We start from the raw sequence: 18,713 nt of genomic DNA, 5'->3' as shown, positions 1-18,713 counted from the left end.
CTAGTATGGCGTGCAAAATAAATCAAAAATATTATTCAATTACTACTTAACAGATTTAATTACATTTTTGTCGTAAGGCATTTTGGCTACTATATTAGAATCCAGAGATATCATAAGGCATGAAAGTAAAACACCCCACCCCCTTGAAAAACACACTCTTTATAACAATCCGTTTTCCCCCATTTCAGACCAGTAATATTTGGTTTCAGGAGATAAGAAACCAATCTATGATATTTTCTCTTTAATGTAGACTTAATATTTATTACGCTTATTGGAATTTATTACAGTATGCAGTAAATAAAATAAAAATCTTTTTTGTCATTTTAACTTGGCACACCATAGAATCCCAAATAGTAACCACCTCACGTGATCCATCTAGTGACTAAAGCAGAATGAAACTCAATCTAGCATATAGTAATTTTGTTTCGAACTTTCGAGATCGGATGATGTTTCTTTGACTCATTTGAATGTTGGCATAATAATGCACTAGTGATTAGTACCAAAAATCAATCATGTTATAAATGTTTGAGCATAACCAACGACAGGAAACTTTTTCCTGAGCATGATTAAGCCTGATGAAAATACAGACTGGGGTAAACTGCATGGCTTCCATCACCGGTGCAGCTTGCACAATCTCGCGGTTAACGGGGATCAAAGTTGGGGACCGAAAACATTATGAGGGTCGATAACGTATGACGCTACGATATGGTATAATAAATATTATTATAATTATTACGCTGCATCTAAGAATATTGATAACGTAAGCTGAGATTTTTAAATAAAAGATGATGTAAACACTGCAACAAATTTCAACAATATATACTTTTTTATCACTCTCGTATGCCACCTTTTTTAGGAAAACTTATCAGGTGAACTACAGGAAGATGAGCAGCTGATTGAAGTGAATGGTGTTAGACGCTCAACAGAAACAGAGTTCGTGAAGCTCTATTTTGAGAATCCACGCAAATCTGGAGGAGGTGAAATAAAGATGTTGGTGAGAGAATCTATGATTGGTGCCATCAGCATTACCTTCAACGACCCATCAGGTAAGTGTTATCTTGTTTATCGTGGAAGCTTTCCATGTGAAGATAAGTGTCAAACCCATTGTAGCCCATTCAGTTCAAAAGTAAATCAAAGTGTTGTTTTTCTGTTATGAATACCAGTTGCTTCTATAGTTGCCGGGAGAAAGCACAAGCTATCAGGCACCACTCTGAACGTCAAACTGATCACCAAGAAGAAACGTCGACCACTTCCAATCAATGCTCGGTGTCTGTTTCTAGAAGGAATACCAGATGGATGCTCATCTGAGCATGTGAAGCTCTTTATTGAGAATAGAGCATCCATGGACGAGAAACCCACAATCCAATATGGAGAGAAGCCTGGAACAGCTATATGTACATTCTCATATGATATCCCAGGTATAATGGTTCTTTTCCCAACAAATTTGTCCAACTTCATCTGTAAAATAACTTCCGTAATTTCGACAAACTTGGATTCACCTTTGGAGGTATTTAAAACTAGGTTTTCATTCAACAGCTGCCACATAAGCTTTTGAATCACTATAGTATACACAATGAACTGAGAATACAGTAGGAATCGTAGGAAATGTAAGAATATAACTCTTAAGTTCTTGTATATTAGTGCTTTATGAAGCACAGAAGGCTTCTCTAACTGCTAGATATTTTTAACCTTAGCTGAAACTAGCTATCTTCTGTAATTTTTCAATGTATTTTGTTATACGCAGACCTGGAGCATGTAATCAGAAACATTTCGCAGAGAAAACTTCGAGGTGCTTCATTGAGGGCAGAGAAAGTTCAATATTCTGATGCCATCTTAGTCCAAGGTAAGATTGTTATTTGTATCTTTTACACATTGTAGCATTGCTTGGCATTGATGCTTTGCTCACATCCAAAATCTCGGCTTACAACAAGAGTATAAATGCTGTCTTTTTAATAACGATTTTGACAACAACCTACTCCTACGCTATGATCCTAAAGCCATTGGACATTGGAGCAAAAATTAAAAGTTCACAGATTTTCAAATAACTTACAGGGTTTACAGAAGGTAATGGTGAGAGACTTCCTTATAAATATGTTTCCATGAAATGCTTTTTTTTTTTTTTTTTGAGAAAACATTAAAACAATTATCACTTCTCGATATCGAGAATAACGAATTTATTTTAAACACATGTCATGACACGGCGCAACGTGCGGAAACAAGGGTGGGTTTTCTCGTTATTTTCTCCGGACAATGATGACCGATGGAGCCTAAATTTTCACAGGTTTGTGATACACGAAGTGTGGGCCTTTGGCCAATACTGTTTACCGATGTTGTGCGATTGCTTTAACTAAAGGCTAAGCCTGAAAGTTTATCCTTTAAAAGAAAAGGCCATATCAATCTTTCAAAGGGCGCTGTCATTGGAGAATCTCAAAATGGGAAACATTTATATTTAAATATTAAACATTTAAAAGGGGCCCGTCAAGCCCAGGTGAACCGTGAGGGCCTGGTGTAATTGAGCCATGTTGATTAAACCACGCAATGTCTGCTTGCACCAACTTTGCCATTTTTAAAAAGTGCACAGTTCAGAATGCCTTTGGAACAATCACATTACTTTAGTAAATGGCAACACCAACTTCTGCTGAGGGATGGGGGCAATAAAGATTCAGTTTCTAAATCCAAGAATATGCTTTCATTGATGTTCATTTTTCTCTTGAGAGATATGCTTTGGTAATAGGATGTACATGTTAGAATTTGTTTTCATGTGTGAACTTCTTAAAAACTTGGTAAAGTGTTGTGGAAATTAATGTCCTTTAAAGCTTATATTATCTGCACCATTTCAGGAGTTCCACAAGACTTAGAAATGGTTGAGTTGTATTTTGACAACAAGAAGAAGAGTGGCAGCAGCGGTGTGAGAGACGTACAGCCAGGACCCATGGATGGACAGGCAATCGTCTACTTTGAAGACTGGAAGGGTATGTACATCACAAAATCAAATTCAGTTGTCAGGTTGGTATAGACCTAGACTGTTAATTATTATTATTATTATTTTCTGGTTACAAAATCTTGTATGGGCAGTTTGAAACTTTCTTTGAAGTGTATCATTTGCCTCTTGGTCTTGACTGATGGTTATGCTAAAAAGAATTTAACATGCCTCAATACTCAAATCCGACAAAGAATTTGGTATGAAAAATCGTCACAGTTTTCACGAAGGGACGGATATATTGGAAGTACAATTTTTTTTAAATACATTTGTTTGTTTTAATTTTAGGAAGGAATTTTTATCTCAATAATTGCATTTTGCGTTTTCAAAAAGAGACTTGGGCCCAAAACTCCAATACATTGCAACAAAAAAGCGTAAAATGTAGGTCAAACTGTTTTTCAGGTTTCACAAACAGCAACGTCGATGTTCATGTGACCAGGTGACATGCGCGCCCTATAATATGTATGCAGTTGGATGTTTAAAGACTTTTCACTCTTTAAGTTTATTTTGTTTCATTCCTGCAGTGGTTCAAGATGTTTTAACGAAGGGTCATCATAAGCTCGGTGGTAAAGATTTGCAGATTGAATCATATCATGACTTCCTGGGAAGACTGAGCCCGCTTGATGCCCCAACTCCACAGTACCCTAAACCAGTGTCGGTAGAAGTACATGAACCTACTATGGAATTCCTCTATGGGAAAGGTGAAAATACAATGAAGAAGCTGCTGAAAGACTTGGCTAAGGTGAAAGCCAATCTGCTGTGGCCGGACGGTTCTCAGAAGTCTCGAGCTAAACTAGAACCAGTAGTAGACGAATCCCAGCACCAATCTTCATGGTTGAACTGGGAAAAGGAAGCTGTCGATGTTTTGACTGACTTCATGGGAGGATGCAAAGCAGCCAGAGTTCCAGTTTCACAAACACTGTGGAAGGATGTAGCTGATGCACTCCAGAAGGTTAATACAAATTGCTCGATTGTCACTAATGCCAAACTTCATGAAGTGAAACAGGTCGGAGAGCTAAAAAACGTTGATGTTAATGACGCAAACATTAATTTCCGCACCGGAGAGTTACATAATGAGTCCTGGAGTCTAAAGGTGTTAATACAAAATTGGGTAGCATGTGGTTCAAAGACAACTTACTTCGTATAAGACACTGTCCACTTCCAATTGTTATCTCTTTTAAGGTTTCCTCTCAATTAAATTGTTATGTAAAATGCGTGGCTGAAATTTAATAAATGGATTTTGCCCTCTATAAATGTATGATATAAGTAATAGTATTATTATTACGCTGCATCAAAACTATACTGATAACTAAACCCGAATCTTCAGGGGAAAAAATGATGTAGATACTATAAAAGATAACAACAACATATTTTGTTTTTTTATCTTTCTCTTATGCCACTTACCGACAGGAAAACTTACAAGATGACCCAGAGGAAGATGAACCAGAGGAAGATGAGCAACTTATTGTAGTGACTGGTGTGAAGCAATCAACAGATCTAGAGTTACTGAAGCTCTATTTTGAGAGTCCACGCAAATCTGGAGGAGGTGAAATAGAAACGGTGGAGAGAGAATCTAAGACTGGTGCCATCATCATTACCTTCAAGGACCCATCAGGTTAGTGTTATGGTGTAATCATGAAAGCTGTCCAAGTGAAGATAAATACAAAACGCATGGCAATCCGTTGAACAAAATTTTTATGTTATTATCAATTGTTGTATTCTAGTTACTTCCATAGTTGCCGGGAGAAAGCACAAGCTATCAGGCGCCGCACTGAACGTCAAACTGATCACCAAGAAGAAACGTCGACCACTTCCGATCAATGCACGGTGTCTGTTTCTAGAAGGAATACCAGATGGCTGCACATCTGAGCATGTGAAGCTCTTTATTGAGAATAGAGCATCCATGGATGAGGAACCCACAATCCAATATGGAGAGAGGCCTGGGACAGCTATATGTACATTCTCACGTGATATCCCAGGTATAATGTTCTTTTCCCAACAAATTTGTCCAACTTCATCTGTAAAATAACTTCCGTAATTTCGACAAACTTGGATTCACCTTTGGAGGTATTTTCATTTAACAGCTGCCACATAAGAAGCTTTTGAATCACTCAAGTATACACAATGAACTGAGAATCCAGTAGGATTCGTTAGAAATGTAAGAATATAACTCTGAAGTTCTTGTATAGTGCTTTATGAAGCACAGAAGGCTTCTCAAATTGCTAGATATTTTATGCAGCGCCATGTTTTTGTTCAATTAACAAGTTCATCCAATATTTCTTTTAAGGTTTTTTAAAAACAACCTTAGCTGAAACTAGCTAACTTCTGTAAATTTTCAATGTATTTTGTTATACGCAGACCTGGAGGATGTTATCAGAAACATTTCTCAGAGAAAACTTCGAGGTGCTTCATTGAGGGCAGAGAAGGTTCAACATTCTGATGCCATCTTAGTCCAAGGTATGATTGTTATTTGTATCGTTTGTTTGTTGACCCTTACACAATTGTAGCGTGTGGTGTTGCTTGGCATTGATGCTTTGTTCACATCCAAAATCTAAGCTTACAACACAAGTATAAACGCTGTAAAACGATTTTGTATACTAGCTACTCCTACGTTATGATCTTAACTAAAGGCTAGGCCTGATGAAAGTTTATCCTTTAAAAAGCAAGGCCATTTCAATCTTTCAAATTTTTAAATATGAAACATTGAAAAGGGGCCTGTCAAGCCCAGGTGAACCGTGAGAGGCCTGATGTAATTGAGGCCTGTTGATAAACCATGCAATATCTGATTGGACCAACTTTGCCGTTTAAAATGCACAGTTCAGATTGCCTTGGTAACAATCGCAAAACTTATGGTAGATGGCAACACCAATTTCTGTTGGGAAGGGTGGTCAATAATGAGGATGGTTAAGTTTCTTAATCCAAGAATATGCTTTAATTGATGTTCATTTTTATCATGAGAGGTATTCTTTGGTAATAAGATGTACATGTTAGAATTGGTTTCTCTTTTTGTAAACTTCTTAAAAACTCGTGAAAGTGTTGTGGAAATTACTGCCCTTAAAGCTTATTTTATCCGCACCGTTTAAGGAGTTCCACAAGACTTGGAAATGGTTGAGTTGTATTTTGACAACAAGAAGATGAGTGGAGGCAGTGGAGTGAGAGAGGTGAAACCAGGAACCATGGATGGACAAGTAATCGTCTACTTTGAAGACTGGAAGGGTATGTACAAAATCAAATTCAGGTGTCAGATTGATATAGACCTAGCCTGTAAATTGATCGGGCTTTATTCTCTTTACCGGGTCACAAAATCTTGAATGTATGGGCACTCTGAAATTTTCCTCCAAGTGTATCATTTGCCTCTTGGGCTTGACTAATGGTAATGCTAAAAGTATTTGGTATGAAAATTTGTCACACTTTTCACGAAGGTACGGTATCTTAATGTGACAATTTTGTTATTATTTTAGGAAGGAACATTTATTTCAATCATTGCATTTTGCGTTTTCAAAAAGAGACATTGGGCCCCAAAAAGCATTGAAATACATTGCAACAGAAGAGCGTAAAAAGTAGGTTAAACTGTTTTTCAGGTTTCACAAACAGCCGCGTCGATGTGCATGTGACCAGGTGACATGCACACCCTTATTGGATGCAGTTGGATGTTTAAAGACTACAATGTACTCACTTTTTAAGTTTTTTTTTTTTTCATTTCTGCAGTGGTCCAGGATGTTTTAACAAAGGGTCGTCATAAGCTCGGTGGTAAACATTTGCAGATTGTGTCATATCATGACTTCATGGGAAGACTGGGCCCGCTTGATGCCCCAACTACACATATCCCTAAACCAGTGTCGATCGAAGTACAGGAATCGATTATGGAATTCCTCTATGGGAAAGGTGAAAATACCAAGAAGAGATTGCTGAAAGAATTGGCTATGGTGAAAGCCAATCTGCTGTGGCCTGATGGTTTTCAGAAGTCTCGAGCTAAACTAGAACCAGTAATAGGTGACTCACAGCACCAATCATCATGGTTGAAGTGGGAAAAGAAAGCTGTCGATGTTCTGACTGACTTCATGAGAGGATACAAAACAGCCAGAGTTCCAGTTCCGCAAACACTGTGGAAGGATGCTGTTGATAAACTGCAGATGACTACAGCTTGCTCGATGGTCCCAGATGCTCAACTTCATGAAGTGATACTGGTCGGAGAGCAACGAGATGTTGATGTCGCTGAAGCAACAATCAATGACATCATCAAGAAATTACAGAAGGATGCTGACTATGACGCTGAGCAAACAAAAGAGGACATTACCTTGGATGTAGAGAAGCTACAGCTGTTTACCTTGTGTGGGATTAAACAGGAGATTGAAAAGTCCTTTCCAGCTCTGAAGATTACAGTTTTCAGCTCTCCTGGTAAAACCGGCATCACACTTGATGGAATAAGGAAAACCATCAAAGACGTGGAGCTAAAGATAAGGAGGAGGATGGACTGTTTGGAAAAGACAGAGTTCAAATCTGGGAGTACCAAGGTACGATTTGTTCAGCATGTTCCGGACACAATTCGTGAAGTTCTAGGGTCAAATGATATTCATGCAGCTTGCAGCGGATCAGATGATAGGAAGATCACAATCTACGGTGCTACTACCAGAGATGTCAGGAAAGCTAAAGCATACATCGACAATGAAATAGATGAAGATACCATTGCAATCAAAGGACAGTCTGCTTTAGCTGTCTTACAAGGCCACGATGGGAAGAGACTTTTGGATTCGATCAACAATCAAAAGTTTGTCTTGGCAGGCATCAGCCATGAACCAGGTATTTGTCAGTTCTTCAGTCAACAAAACTTGTAATCACCAACCATTAATCATTAATCTTGTTTGAGTCACACTCAATTAAAAGTCACCAAAGAAATTATTTACAACTCCTTTCAACTTTTCCCATCGCAATAATAATAATACTTGAGAGTTTTTAACCATATTCGTTGATGTGCGGACGAGATCATTGAATGCATTTAGGTTGGTATAAAATTGGAAAGATACATGTTGTACAAATCTTGGGCCGACTTTACTACAAAGTTTTCATCGATGCCAATATGAAAAGCTACTTTTTAACACCGGAAGATATTATCATAGAAAATTTAAACTAGACATTCATATATTTTCTTGTTCTTGTGAGTTGTATGTCAAGGGAGGTTTACTGCCATATAATATCAAACTGTTGTATTTTTAAAGGAAATTTGAAAAATAGTTAATACATGTGTAGTTAGCAAAAAATATGTTCGTGTCATACTCATGAATTGATGTTATGTTTATCTGCAGGTGACAGATTTATTAAACTTGCAGGATTTAAGAGACATTTGGAAGAAACAAAGAAACACATCTTGGATTTTCTCAAGAAAAAAGTCATCATCAAAAGCACAATTCCCTCAAACAAGAACAAAATACGCCTCATTACCACATATCATGGTCAGGAGTTGGAAAAGGTAAAACAACAACATCAACAAAATCTTGTAGCAATCCAGGCACAGATGAGTGGAAGGAACAGAGGATTTATTATCCAGGGCAATGAGGAGGGTTTAGATGCAGTCCGCAAACTGGTCACTTCATTAGTACAAGCGGTAAAAGAGAAACATTATCCTGTATCCAAGACGGGCATGGCTAGACTGTTCCGTGAAGAGAAAGGCAAGAAATTCTTGGAGTTTGTCGAGAGAGAATTTCATTGTGTGATTTCCACCGATTGTAACGAGGAGAGTGATGACAAAGCTGCAAGTACTTACAATGACATGAAAACAGCTGCACCAGGTGAGTAGCATTAATAACAAAATGTTATTTAAACCATAAGTAAGTAGTGTCAATTTGGACAGAAACAAAATAATCAAAACGAACAATCAGTTTATTTGTAAACCAGTTGGAATTCCCATGATTCAGCAGTTCATGGAACTGCTTCTAATGTCTTTATGAAAAGAAAAGAAATTGAAAAACAATTCAAAATACAATAGATCTGTACATCATGTCAATTTTAAACCTCCACCATGTTTATACCGTGAAAAGACTTTGTTCACATTAGAACTGCGTTATGATGTCACCTGTTTTTTGCAGGTACAAATGTGCAATCAACCTTCTTAAACTCTGCATGTATTTAACCTGGAATATGTGACATCTAAAACTTACTATCAGTCTCATAGCATAACAAGTGTTACACAGTCACCTTTAAGGTGCAGATTAACAAGATCTCACCCCCCCCCCCCAAAAAAAAAAAAACAGTGTACAATTCCAACTTTAAAAGATTTTACACCGAATCTTGTTAAATTTATTTTCTTGCTCCTGATTTGATTTTGCCTAATTTCTTTTGTGACAATCTGGGCATTTTATCTGTTTAACCCTGTAGAACCTCCTTCTGTTAGCGCCACACATAATTGGGAAACACTTTTACAAGTCAGAGAGAACTCTGATTGAAACTGTACAAAATAGTGTTTCAAATTGTTTGCATATTTTTTTGATGAATATAATTGAAGCCTTCTTTTGATATACCTTGCAGGAATAAAATACTGTGCGCTTTGATAAACCCTAAGGTATGATAAAGTGCTTTATAAGAGCCTAGTATTTTAATTAATTATTGTCATTTTCAACTTACAAGCAAATCGATTTACATTCAATTGTAGGTGAAACTAACCGGGACCGGGAGTCATACTCAGAAATAAAAAGAGACTCATCAGGTTTTGTACAGAGCAACATTGGCTCAGTGTGTCTTCAAGTCCAGCAAGGAGATCTTGTGCGAGAAACAACTTGTGCAATTGTTAACAGCGTTGGAAAGGGCTTAGACCTGCAAGGTTAGTCAGTTTACTGTATTAGATAAATTTGGACTTAAAGCAGTACCATGGCAGTGAATATGCACACTGTGAAAGTTGCCATGAATTGAAAAGGTGCCAGAATCAATTTCGCCTTCTAGCTGCATTTTTGTTTAGATCTGCAATTTGTTAAGCATTAAAATGTAAAAATGAAGAACAGAGTTGTTGAATTCAAAATGGAAGAATCAGGGGTTCTAATCAGGAGTTTCCCCCAAAAGTTGTTGATAGACAGATAGGTTGCTCAGATTGTGTAGTCCAATTACAAGGTATTCCTAACGTTTGAATATTATTGCTTCAGATTTTTGGCAATATCTCAAAAAAACTTCCACCTTTTGAATAAAAATTGTCATGGTTTAGTTTTATTGTACAAATCTTCATTTCTATATAGAATTAAAACAATCGAATGGTTCTAAAAACAAAAGGTAGGCCTATAGGTAGGGGCGTCAATCCGTCTTGAAAGATGGGGGGACATAACATTTCGGCGTGAGGTCCGGGGCCCGCCTTAGGGGCCAGGAAAAACATTAGGCCGTATGCTCACTGGTGCAATCTATGAAGGGTGATGTGCCCCCCCTCTCAGATGTTGGAATTCAATGCCTAAAATGATATGATGCACCTATATTTTTGCTATTACAGTTATAACTTATTGTACCTAAAAAAAACTCAATTATAGCTTCGTAATATCCATATTGTTTTTGCATTTTAATGCACAGACGGCATTTCATCCCTATCATCACCAGCATCGTCAAGGGTAGATCAAGACAAGAAATTTTAGGGGAGGGGGGGGGGTGGGTTGTTAGTTGTGGCACATCTAGTGTGTGGCAGCTATAAAGCTGAAAGAATAAGAGGCAAAAAGAATGGAATAGAACATAAGCCTTTAAAATGTGAGCAACAGTAGAACCTGTTTTGCCATGGGGTTAACATTATCTTCAGGTGCGGATCGTAGACAAAAGTTTAAGGGGGCAAATCTGTCAAAGAGTGAGCATGCAAGTGTGAAGCCTGTACGGCATGGGTCCGGGCCCGCTTAAGGGCCTTGGAAAATTTTACAATCTAGATGCTCTGGGGTGCAACCTTAGGCCAATAATTATAAGAGGCATACAGAATGGAACAGAACATGAGCAGCAGTAGAACCTTTTGTGTTAAAAGCATCTTCAGGTGCCGGTATATAACACGAGTTTTAGGGGGCAAATCTGTCAAAGAGTGAGCACGCAAGTGTGAAACCTTTATGGCATGGGTCCGGGCCCGTTTGAGGGCCCGGGAAAATTTGGCATTCTAAATGTTCTGTGGTGCAATCTTAGGCCAATAAGAGGCAAACAGAATGGAACAGAACATAAGCCTTTAAAATGTGAGCAGAAGAACTGTTTGAGTTAACAACATCAAGTTCAGGTGCAGATCTACGTATGACACAAGTTTTAGGGGGTAAATCTGTCAACGAGTGAGCATGTGAGTGTGAAGCCTTTACGGCATGGGTCCAGGCCTGCTTAATTTGCATTTTAGCTGCTCCGTGATGCAATCTAGGGTCAATTTTGAGGGGAGATTTTTGATATAGTGTCCCACCCGTTAAAATTGTGTCATCCTTTGCCCCCAGGATTAATGCACATGGTACAGGGTTTGGTCTTACACATTTGATATTGTGTTCCGGCCCCACCCTCCAAAGATGGGGGGAACATGTCCCCCTGTCCCCTGAACGCTGTGCAATCGCCCTATAGGGCCCTACGTGCTCCCTTTAGTTTGATCATATTTTTTGTTTTAAACTTTTTAAATTGTGTATTAATGTGGTTCACAATGAATTAATTGTCTCCTTGGTTGCCATTTAGTACAAACCTGTTCCTTTTAAAGTATATTGAAAATCACAACTCAAATTCCATGTGTTAAACTTTTTCATTCTCAGGACCTGTTTCTACAGCTATCTTGAAGGAAGGAGGAGAACTTGTAAAGAAACAATGCGACAGCCTTGCCCAAAAACGTAAGTGCGATGCTCAATACATTTTTATAATTATTTTCCTTCTACAAATGGACTATAAAGTGGGTTTAAGGTGATCTTGTATTGTGTCATTTGAGCTCAGAGCACAATACATTGTTTTCTTTTACAGTTGTTTGTTATTGACACATTATTTGTGTGGACTGTAAGCTGACATACAAAAATCTAAGACGACTGAAATTTAAAGGCTCAGAACTTAATAAGGTGCAGAACTTTAGCAGGCATTAACCAAACCACAAAAAGGTTGGACTTACAGACTAAAGAGTACTTGGACATAAACTAATTTCTTTTACAATGGAGATCATGAAGGAGACCAAGACGTTAACTTCTAAGGCAGAGACCTTAATATTAAACACCTTTTTTAATTTTAAAACAATTGCAGATCCACATGAAACCGTTTACATCACCGGAGCAGGTCGCCTTCTCTGCAAATCCATTTTCCATGTTGTGACTCCAGAAACACCTGAGCAGATGAAGGCAATAGTAGCTGAGGTCTTACAACTGGCCGAGAAAAAGGGCGTCCCATCTCTTTCATTCCCAGCACTTGGGACAGGTATTAACTAACTTGTCAAGTAATGAGCTGCATTTAGCTGAAAATCCTTTGTATCTAATTCTTTGATCTAAGCCTTAAAGGCAACGGAGAGCTGTTACTAGTGTAAACGTCTCTACCTGAAGCCTTGCTCAGGCATCTTATAGCACACAAATTTGTGCAACAAGGATGTTTATTTCATTTTTTTTTTTGCCACTTCGGTTACCAATTGTGCCCTAATTTTCATAGATTTATTATTTGATGCATATGTAAGTTTGATTTTCAATCCCCCATAATTTGTAACTCCTATTGTTGTAACGAGCCAAAAACCATCCATTAATTGTTGCTTTGGATTGGGTGTTTGGGCTGCAATAAAAAAAATTTGAAATCATGGTTTGAGAGTTCAGTACAAAATCAACCTCCTGACATTCAAAACACTTATGATACAGCCCCTTCCTACTTTCAGAGCATTCTTCAGCACCGGCATGCCAGGCCAGGTCTAAGGTCATCACGCAGCATTCCTTAGTTCCCTGGACTCGCCTTGCCACTTGTGGTGGTAGGGTTTTCTCTAAGCTTGCCCCCCTGCCTCAAAGTCGAAGAGATAATAATAACAATAATATGAAACATTTATATAGCGCTCTACGGAGAACAGATGACATTTCTAACTTCGAAAACTCCCTCAAAGCACATCTTTTCAGACTGGCCTTTGAACACATCTGAGTTTTCTTTTATTGACCTGGACCAGCGTTGAATTTTTATACAGAGAAAGTGCGACTCACAAATGCTGTGTTTATTGTTGTTATTTTTGTTGTTATTATTATTATAATGATCCACAAAAATACTTGGAATTTTCAAGGATGTAACAATAAGTTTTGATGTTACCTCCCATAAATTCAATAAAAACCCTGTATTAAAAAATTAAGGAGGTATTGTAAACAATATTGTCAACATGTCATTCCTTTCTCAGGTAAAATTGACCAATTTTCAGTGGCTTCCTGTGCAGATCATATGCTGGAAGCAATTGGAGAATTTGCATGTAGAAAGAAGCCACAACACCTGCACCTGATTCGGCTGGTGGTCTTCCAGCCGGCAATGCTTCCAATATTTCAAAAGGCTTTGGAAAATAATGTGGGTAAATCCTACAAGCAGAGCAAGGGGATTTTGCAGAAAGGAGTTGGTGAGTATTTTTCAGTTTTTGGATGGATCAATTTGTCAACCATTTAGACGTTCTATAAAGGGTTGGTTATGAAGAACCATCATCTATAAGAAAACAAGATTGCTTAGAAAATATACAGGTAACAAACATTTTTATTTAAACGACTCTAACATAATTCTTGGATATGCTCTTAAACCAGTTCAGGCCATCGTTGTTGCTAAATTGCTGAGGCTGATCTGGATTATACGATGCAAAAAAGTGTTTAACAGTTGTTCCAGACTAGCAGAAATCGACATCATCTCACAGTTAAAGTTATCTCTGAAATATTTCCATTTCTTCGAATGGAAAAGAACAGGTTAAAACCAGAATCATTTTAAAATTGCTATACTGCGTTGTGTAATAATGAGGTCAAGTTTAATTACTAAATGTAGTTGTATTGCCTGTTTCACCAAGGGCCATGTTATTTCACTTGACCCATTATGTATCCTTTGTTTCTAATTGTTTCTATTTTTGTTTTTCATTTCAGCATATTGTTTTTTGTTTGTTTTTTCGAACCACGTGATTATGTCACGCTAAATTGTAGATATTTGTATATAATTTTGTATTAAGGCATTCATTTAACTATTTAATTATTATCACTGTTATTTTCTGAGCTACTTCCTTACTGTGCCTGTTATATATTAGAAGTATTTACTGGAGTGTCTTTAAATAGTGTGTTTATTTGATGTATGCTTCTGCTGATGAATGTTGAATAAACGGAGTAATAAACTCCACATAAAAAAAAACAACAACAAACAAACAAAAACTTATGATGAGTGAGTTTTGATTTCAAAGCTTACGTTTTGATTCATTATAATAATTTTCCTCAACACAGATTGTCTTAGCATTTTGTTATACCCACAGTCCTGGCCAAAAGGCTTGGGCCACATGACAATTAACTTTCCCTACCCCATTCCCCTGCTCCTCCACTCAATGTTGTTTACCCATGCAGGAGTGCAGACCGCACAATGAGAGCCAACATTGAACAAGGGTTGGGGCCCATGGCTGAGAGTTTCGATTGTAGAACGGTGCAAAAACTGCGATTCAAATAAGCTGCTTTCTTGTTCCACTTTGCCCAAGTTAGCTTGACTTTTGCCGTCGGAATTCATAGAATTTTTTACTATGACATGTCAAAATGTGAATGAGAATTCCCCTCGATCCACTTGGCAAAAGTAGTAGTTCCGGCCGATTTCCTACATTCTGCCCAGGTAGCAGTCTAAAAAAATTGATGTTTCCTCAACAGAATTTGAAACTAAGAGAGTTAATTCTGCTGTATACGGTGCTGAAGGTGTTGTAGATGACAAGAAAGAAGAAGACCTTCAAGAAACGGTCATTCTACAGCTCAGTGCCATTGATATGAACTCCTTGCTGAAGGCTTCAGACAAACTTGATACATTTCAAGCAGAGGAATTTCTATCTGAAGTATGTGTAGATTGTCAAAGTTAGTTACTTAAGTCCAATACTGCAATACTAAATGGTGAACTCTTAATAAGTGGTAGTAATTTGCCTGATCCCCATCGAAAGCAGTTTTTGTTAACAAGTACAATCCTTGATCAAAGAGAACCTAACAACATCATGAACTAAATGAGGTTCATATGTAAGCCTTCAGTAAATGGTAGAATTTGATAGTGCAGATGTGTTTTTTATTTTGTACATAATATTATATTTTATATTCAAAAGTAACAATGTCATATTTGATTTTGTATCCGACATAGGATTTTCCAGATCCGATGGGATTGCTTGACAAAATGACAACAGAACACAAAGCTTAAACAAATCGGAAGGAAACGTGATGTTAGTATATAATGTTATACCTTTTTTAAACTCAAATTATAAAAGCGTGGTTTGTCTGTCCTGAAAGTAACAACAAATTTATTGAAAATGTACAGAGCTTCATTAAAGATCAGCAAAATCAGCATAGTTGGTGCGATACAGTAATAGCAATGGCAGTGAAATCAAGTTTGGTAAGGTAATTGACAAAAACTACTTAAAAGTTTACAATGAGGTAGGTTCAACTTTACATGTATTTACATACAAGTATTGTTTCCTTACTGTGAATGTACTGCTCTAAAGTAACCTGTTCTACCAGTTGCTTGAAGATTAAAAGTTCTGTTCACGTGTACTGTGGGGGTTAAACACAGTCAATAAAAGGCAACTTATTAATATTTTTGTTGTCAATAAAACTCAGTTTATAACCCCAGTTATACATAGCCACTAATGACAACAGCACCAAAGCACTTGAAAAGGTAGTATTACGTGTATAATAATTGTTTTCTTTCTTTTAAACTCTTAAAATTAAGGAGTGAGAGGAATGGCCTTGCTTTACAAAATATTTGCTGGCATGTCAAGGGAAAAGGCATTAGACACGAATCCATTAAAAACTTAATCCATTCATAATTTGAAGTGCCTGCTCCACTGAACCATACACTCATGCAACTTTATAAAACAGTTGCCTGTGTACGCACCATAATTATGCTACAGTGTCTCACTCTAGGCATGACCTGTTAACCCGACAGAAACTCAAATACCATTTTGTAAGACCACCGCTGTATGTCGCACAAAAGCTTGTGTATTAATTGCGTCCTCAACATTTAAAAAATTACAATTTTTTCACACCATATTTTTGTTTGATTACCTAACTATCAACCCTAGGTAACGGTGGAGCCTTCTAAAGGTCGGGCCAAGTTCATCCGTGTGGAGGGATATAAATTCAACGTCAAGGATGCCTTACTAGACATTTCACAGGTGTTCACAAGAATTCAAAAGGAGGAGACAGAGAAGCAAAAGATGGAACACCTAGCAAAAGAAGTGAGTGCACACATTATTATGAATTTTAAAAAGGGTTTGTTGTATCTTGACTTCAAAAATATGTAAGCGATTTTCGGATAGTGTCAATGAGTGCTTGAGGGATTCCATTAAATGGTTGCATAGTCTTACCAGTGGCCATCTGCAGTAGCAAAAATGTATTCTAATGTTTAACGGGAACAACATTCCTTGAAATCACATAGAGGTTTCCCTTGTTAGATGGCCCAACAAATAAAGTTTTGAATTGTCAGAAAGTACAAATGCATACTTTGTGCCTAACACTTACTGTTTAAAAAACTTACACAAAAATGTCTGTTGTGCTTTGACAATTCATTGAGTGACAATGCCATTAACAACATGAACAAAATCAGAATTACATGTAAATTCAAGGCAGTGCAAGTTGACGAAGGGCTCCTTCAAGTTTGATTAAACTAACCTAAGTAATTTTTGATTAAACTACAGGTCAAGTGGAAGTACAGCACTCCATCTGGCATGGAAGACTATGATGAAGAGGTTAATGCCCTCCTAGAAGAGGCTTACCAGAAGAAAAAGCCAAATTTGACACTTGATCTGGAAGAAGGGAAAGCAGTTATTGACTTCCAACAGATGCAGAAAACATGTAATCGAAGCGTATATAATGTCCATCGTGTCGACCTGAAAAGTGGTAAAAATGTGCAACTGGTTGTTTTTGTTTATTATTTTGTAACAAATGACTCGTTTGAGATATCAAGGTAATAGTGATATTCATACTTGAGCCACGTCAATTGTGAATATTTGGTAATTCAGGGTTAAAAATATGCAAAAAATACAATGTATTAAACTCCAAGGCCAGCCAACCTGGCGTAGTGTTTGTAAAATCCTTTGAACTATGAAGGTCAAAGAAGGTTTAATGGAAAGCACTTCAAACATTTTTTTTTTTTATATACCAAGCTGATTGCAAGAATTTTTGCATCGTCCCAATCATTCCTTGGCCAAATTCTATGGCACTGACAATCTTGGAAAAGCTGGTGCTAAGGGTAGCAGGAACATCCACAATTAACCTTTTGGACATTTCACAGGAAATAAAGAATAAATGCTTGTGTGCACTTACTTAACCATTCTTAGGCCGTGTCCGAAACGACGACTTCGGCTACAGCTACGGCTAGGTCGCGCGCGTCTGCCATTCTTCAACACTGGTAGACGCGCTGATCTAGACGTAGTTGTAGCCGAAGTCGTCGTTTCGGACACGGCCTAAGCTTATAAATGCAGCTCCTGCAACTGCTACATTGTAAAGCAGTGTTGTAGTCGAGTCCATGACCTTCGAGGCAGAGGCTGAGTCCGAGTCATGGGTCTGCGAGGCCAAGACTGTCACAACACGAGGCCAGGGCCAAGGCCAAAACCATCCATATTCGGCCTCGAGATTGGCCTTGAGACCTCTTACATTGGACTGATTGTAAGTGGACAAAGTGATTTTTGTTCTGTTCGCTCCATGGCGAGCAGAGCAATGAGATTGAGCCCCAGATTAAACCTACTGAATTTACTAGGAGTTGTAACATACAAACGTAAGTTTCATGTCGGTTAAAACTGCAGTTTAAATTCATTGTGCATTTTATCTGCAGCTGCCAGATTTGAACCACCAAGTAACTGGATACCGATGATGAAAGGGGAGTCAACCAAAATGGTAAAGCTGACTGCAGGATCTGCTGAGTACACAGCTGTTGAAACCAAGTTCCGGGCATCTGTGGGTGGTTATGTCGCTATTATTGAGGTATTCATTACTTTCATATATTTACCGAATTCACCTAACATCATCACCATAAATAAATCTTGTTGCGCTATTTTGACTGGTATTGATAAAATGAAATGTATTTGTGTAGTACATTTGAAACATACTTTAACCCTACTTTGTTTTTGTATGACTTTTAGATAGAGAGAATTCAAAATCAAGATTTGATGATGCAGTATCAAGCCCGTAGAGCTGCACTAGAGAATCGTCTGAATAGAACTAATAATATTGAGATGGTTCTCTACCATGGAACAGATGAGCAAACCTCTAAAAAAGTCAGAGCACAGGGATTCAACCGCAGATTTTGTGGGAAGAATGGTAAGTTCATTTCATGTATAACTAACAAACAGTTTCTTAATACATACGGAATCAGCTTAGATTTTAGCTGGTTCAATGTTGGGTTAAGCACGCACTTAAAATAGTCACCTGTAAAACTTAATCACTGTAAAGCTTTTATGGTTAATGGCCTTAGCCTTCGATCCAAACCGGACCTGTTTCAGAAGCATAAACAAGTACAAACAAATAAGTATCCATTTATAGAAAAAGGGAGGGGAAAGAGATTTAGGGAATGCATCCAGAAAAAAAGCGGGACAGTTAAAGCCAATAAAAGTTATGGTAAAAACCCAACA

At 37.7% G+C, this 18,713-nt stretch overlaps 1 protein-coding gene across 1 annotated transcript in view; it reads left to right on the top strand.

Moving 5' to 3' along the window:
- The window catches only part of LOC139941237 (uncharacterized), a 36,187-nt gene that overhangs the window by 12,098 nt on the left and 5,376 nt on the right, over positions 1-18,713 (top strand). Inside the window, 22 exon segments of the mRNA XM_071937711.1 lie at positions 857-1,046; positions 1,164-1,418; positions 1,745-1,843; positions 2,841-2,972; positions 3,505-3,932; positions 4,391-4,595; positions 4,705-4,959; positions 5,339-5,437; positions 6,065-6,196; positions 6,689-7,780; positions 8,284-8,766; positions 9,627-9,794; positions 11,701-11,775; positions 12,173-12,343; positions 13,287-13,496; positions 14,758-14,936; positions 15,230-15,279; positions 15,281-15,308; positions 16,167-16,322; positions 16,782-16,983; positions 17,918-18,066; positions 18,225-18,402. Of these exon segments, the coding sequence (XP_071793812.1) occupies positions 857-1,046; positions 1,164-1,418; positions 1,745-1,843; positions 2,841-2,972; positions 3,505-3,932; positions 4,391-4,595; positions 4,705-4,959; positions 5,339-5,437; positions 6,065-6,196; positions 6,689-7,780; positions 8,284-8,766; positions 9,627-9,794; positions 11,701-11,775; positions 12,173-12,343; positions 13,287-13,496; positions 14,758-14,936; positions 15,230-15,279; positions 15,281-15,308; positions 16,167-16,322; positions 16,782-16,983; positions 17,918-18,066; positions 18,225-18,402 (4,936 nt within the window).

The sequence above is a fragment of the Asterias amurensis genome, chromosome 8, assembly GCF_032118995.1.
Source record: "Asterias amurensis chromosome 8, ASM3211899v1".
NCBI classification, from domain to species: domain Eukaryota; kingdom Metazoa; phylum Echinodermata; class Asteroidea; order Forcipulatida; family Asteriidae; genus Asterias; species Asterias amurensis.
Note: the sequence above shows the minus strand (reverse complement) of the source record. Positions and strands in the feature narration are given on the sequence as shown.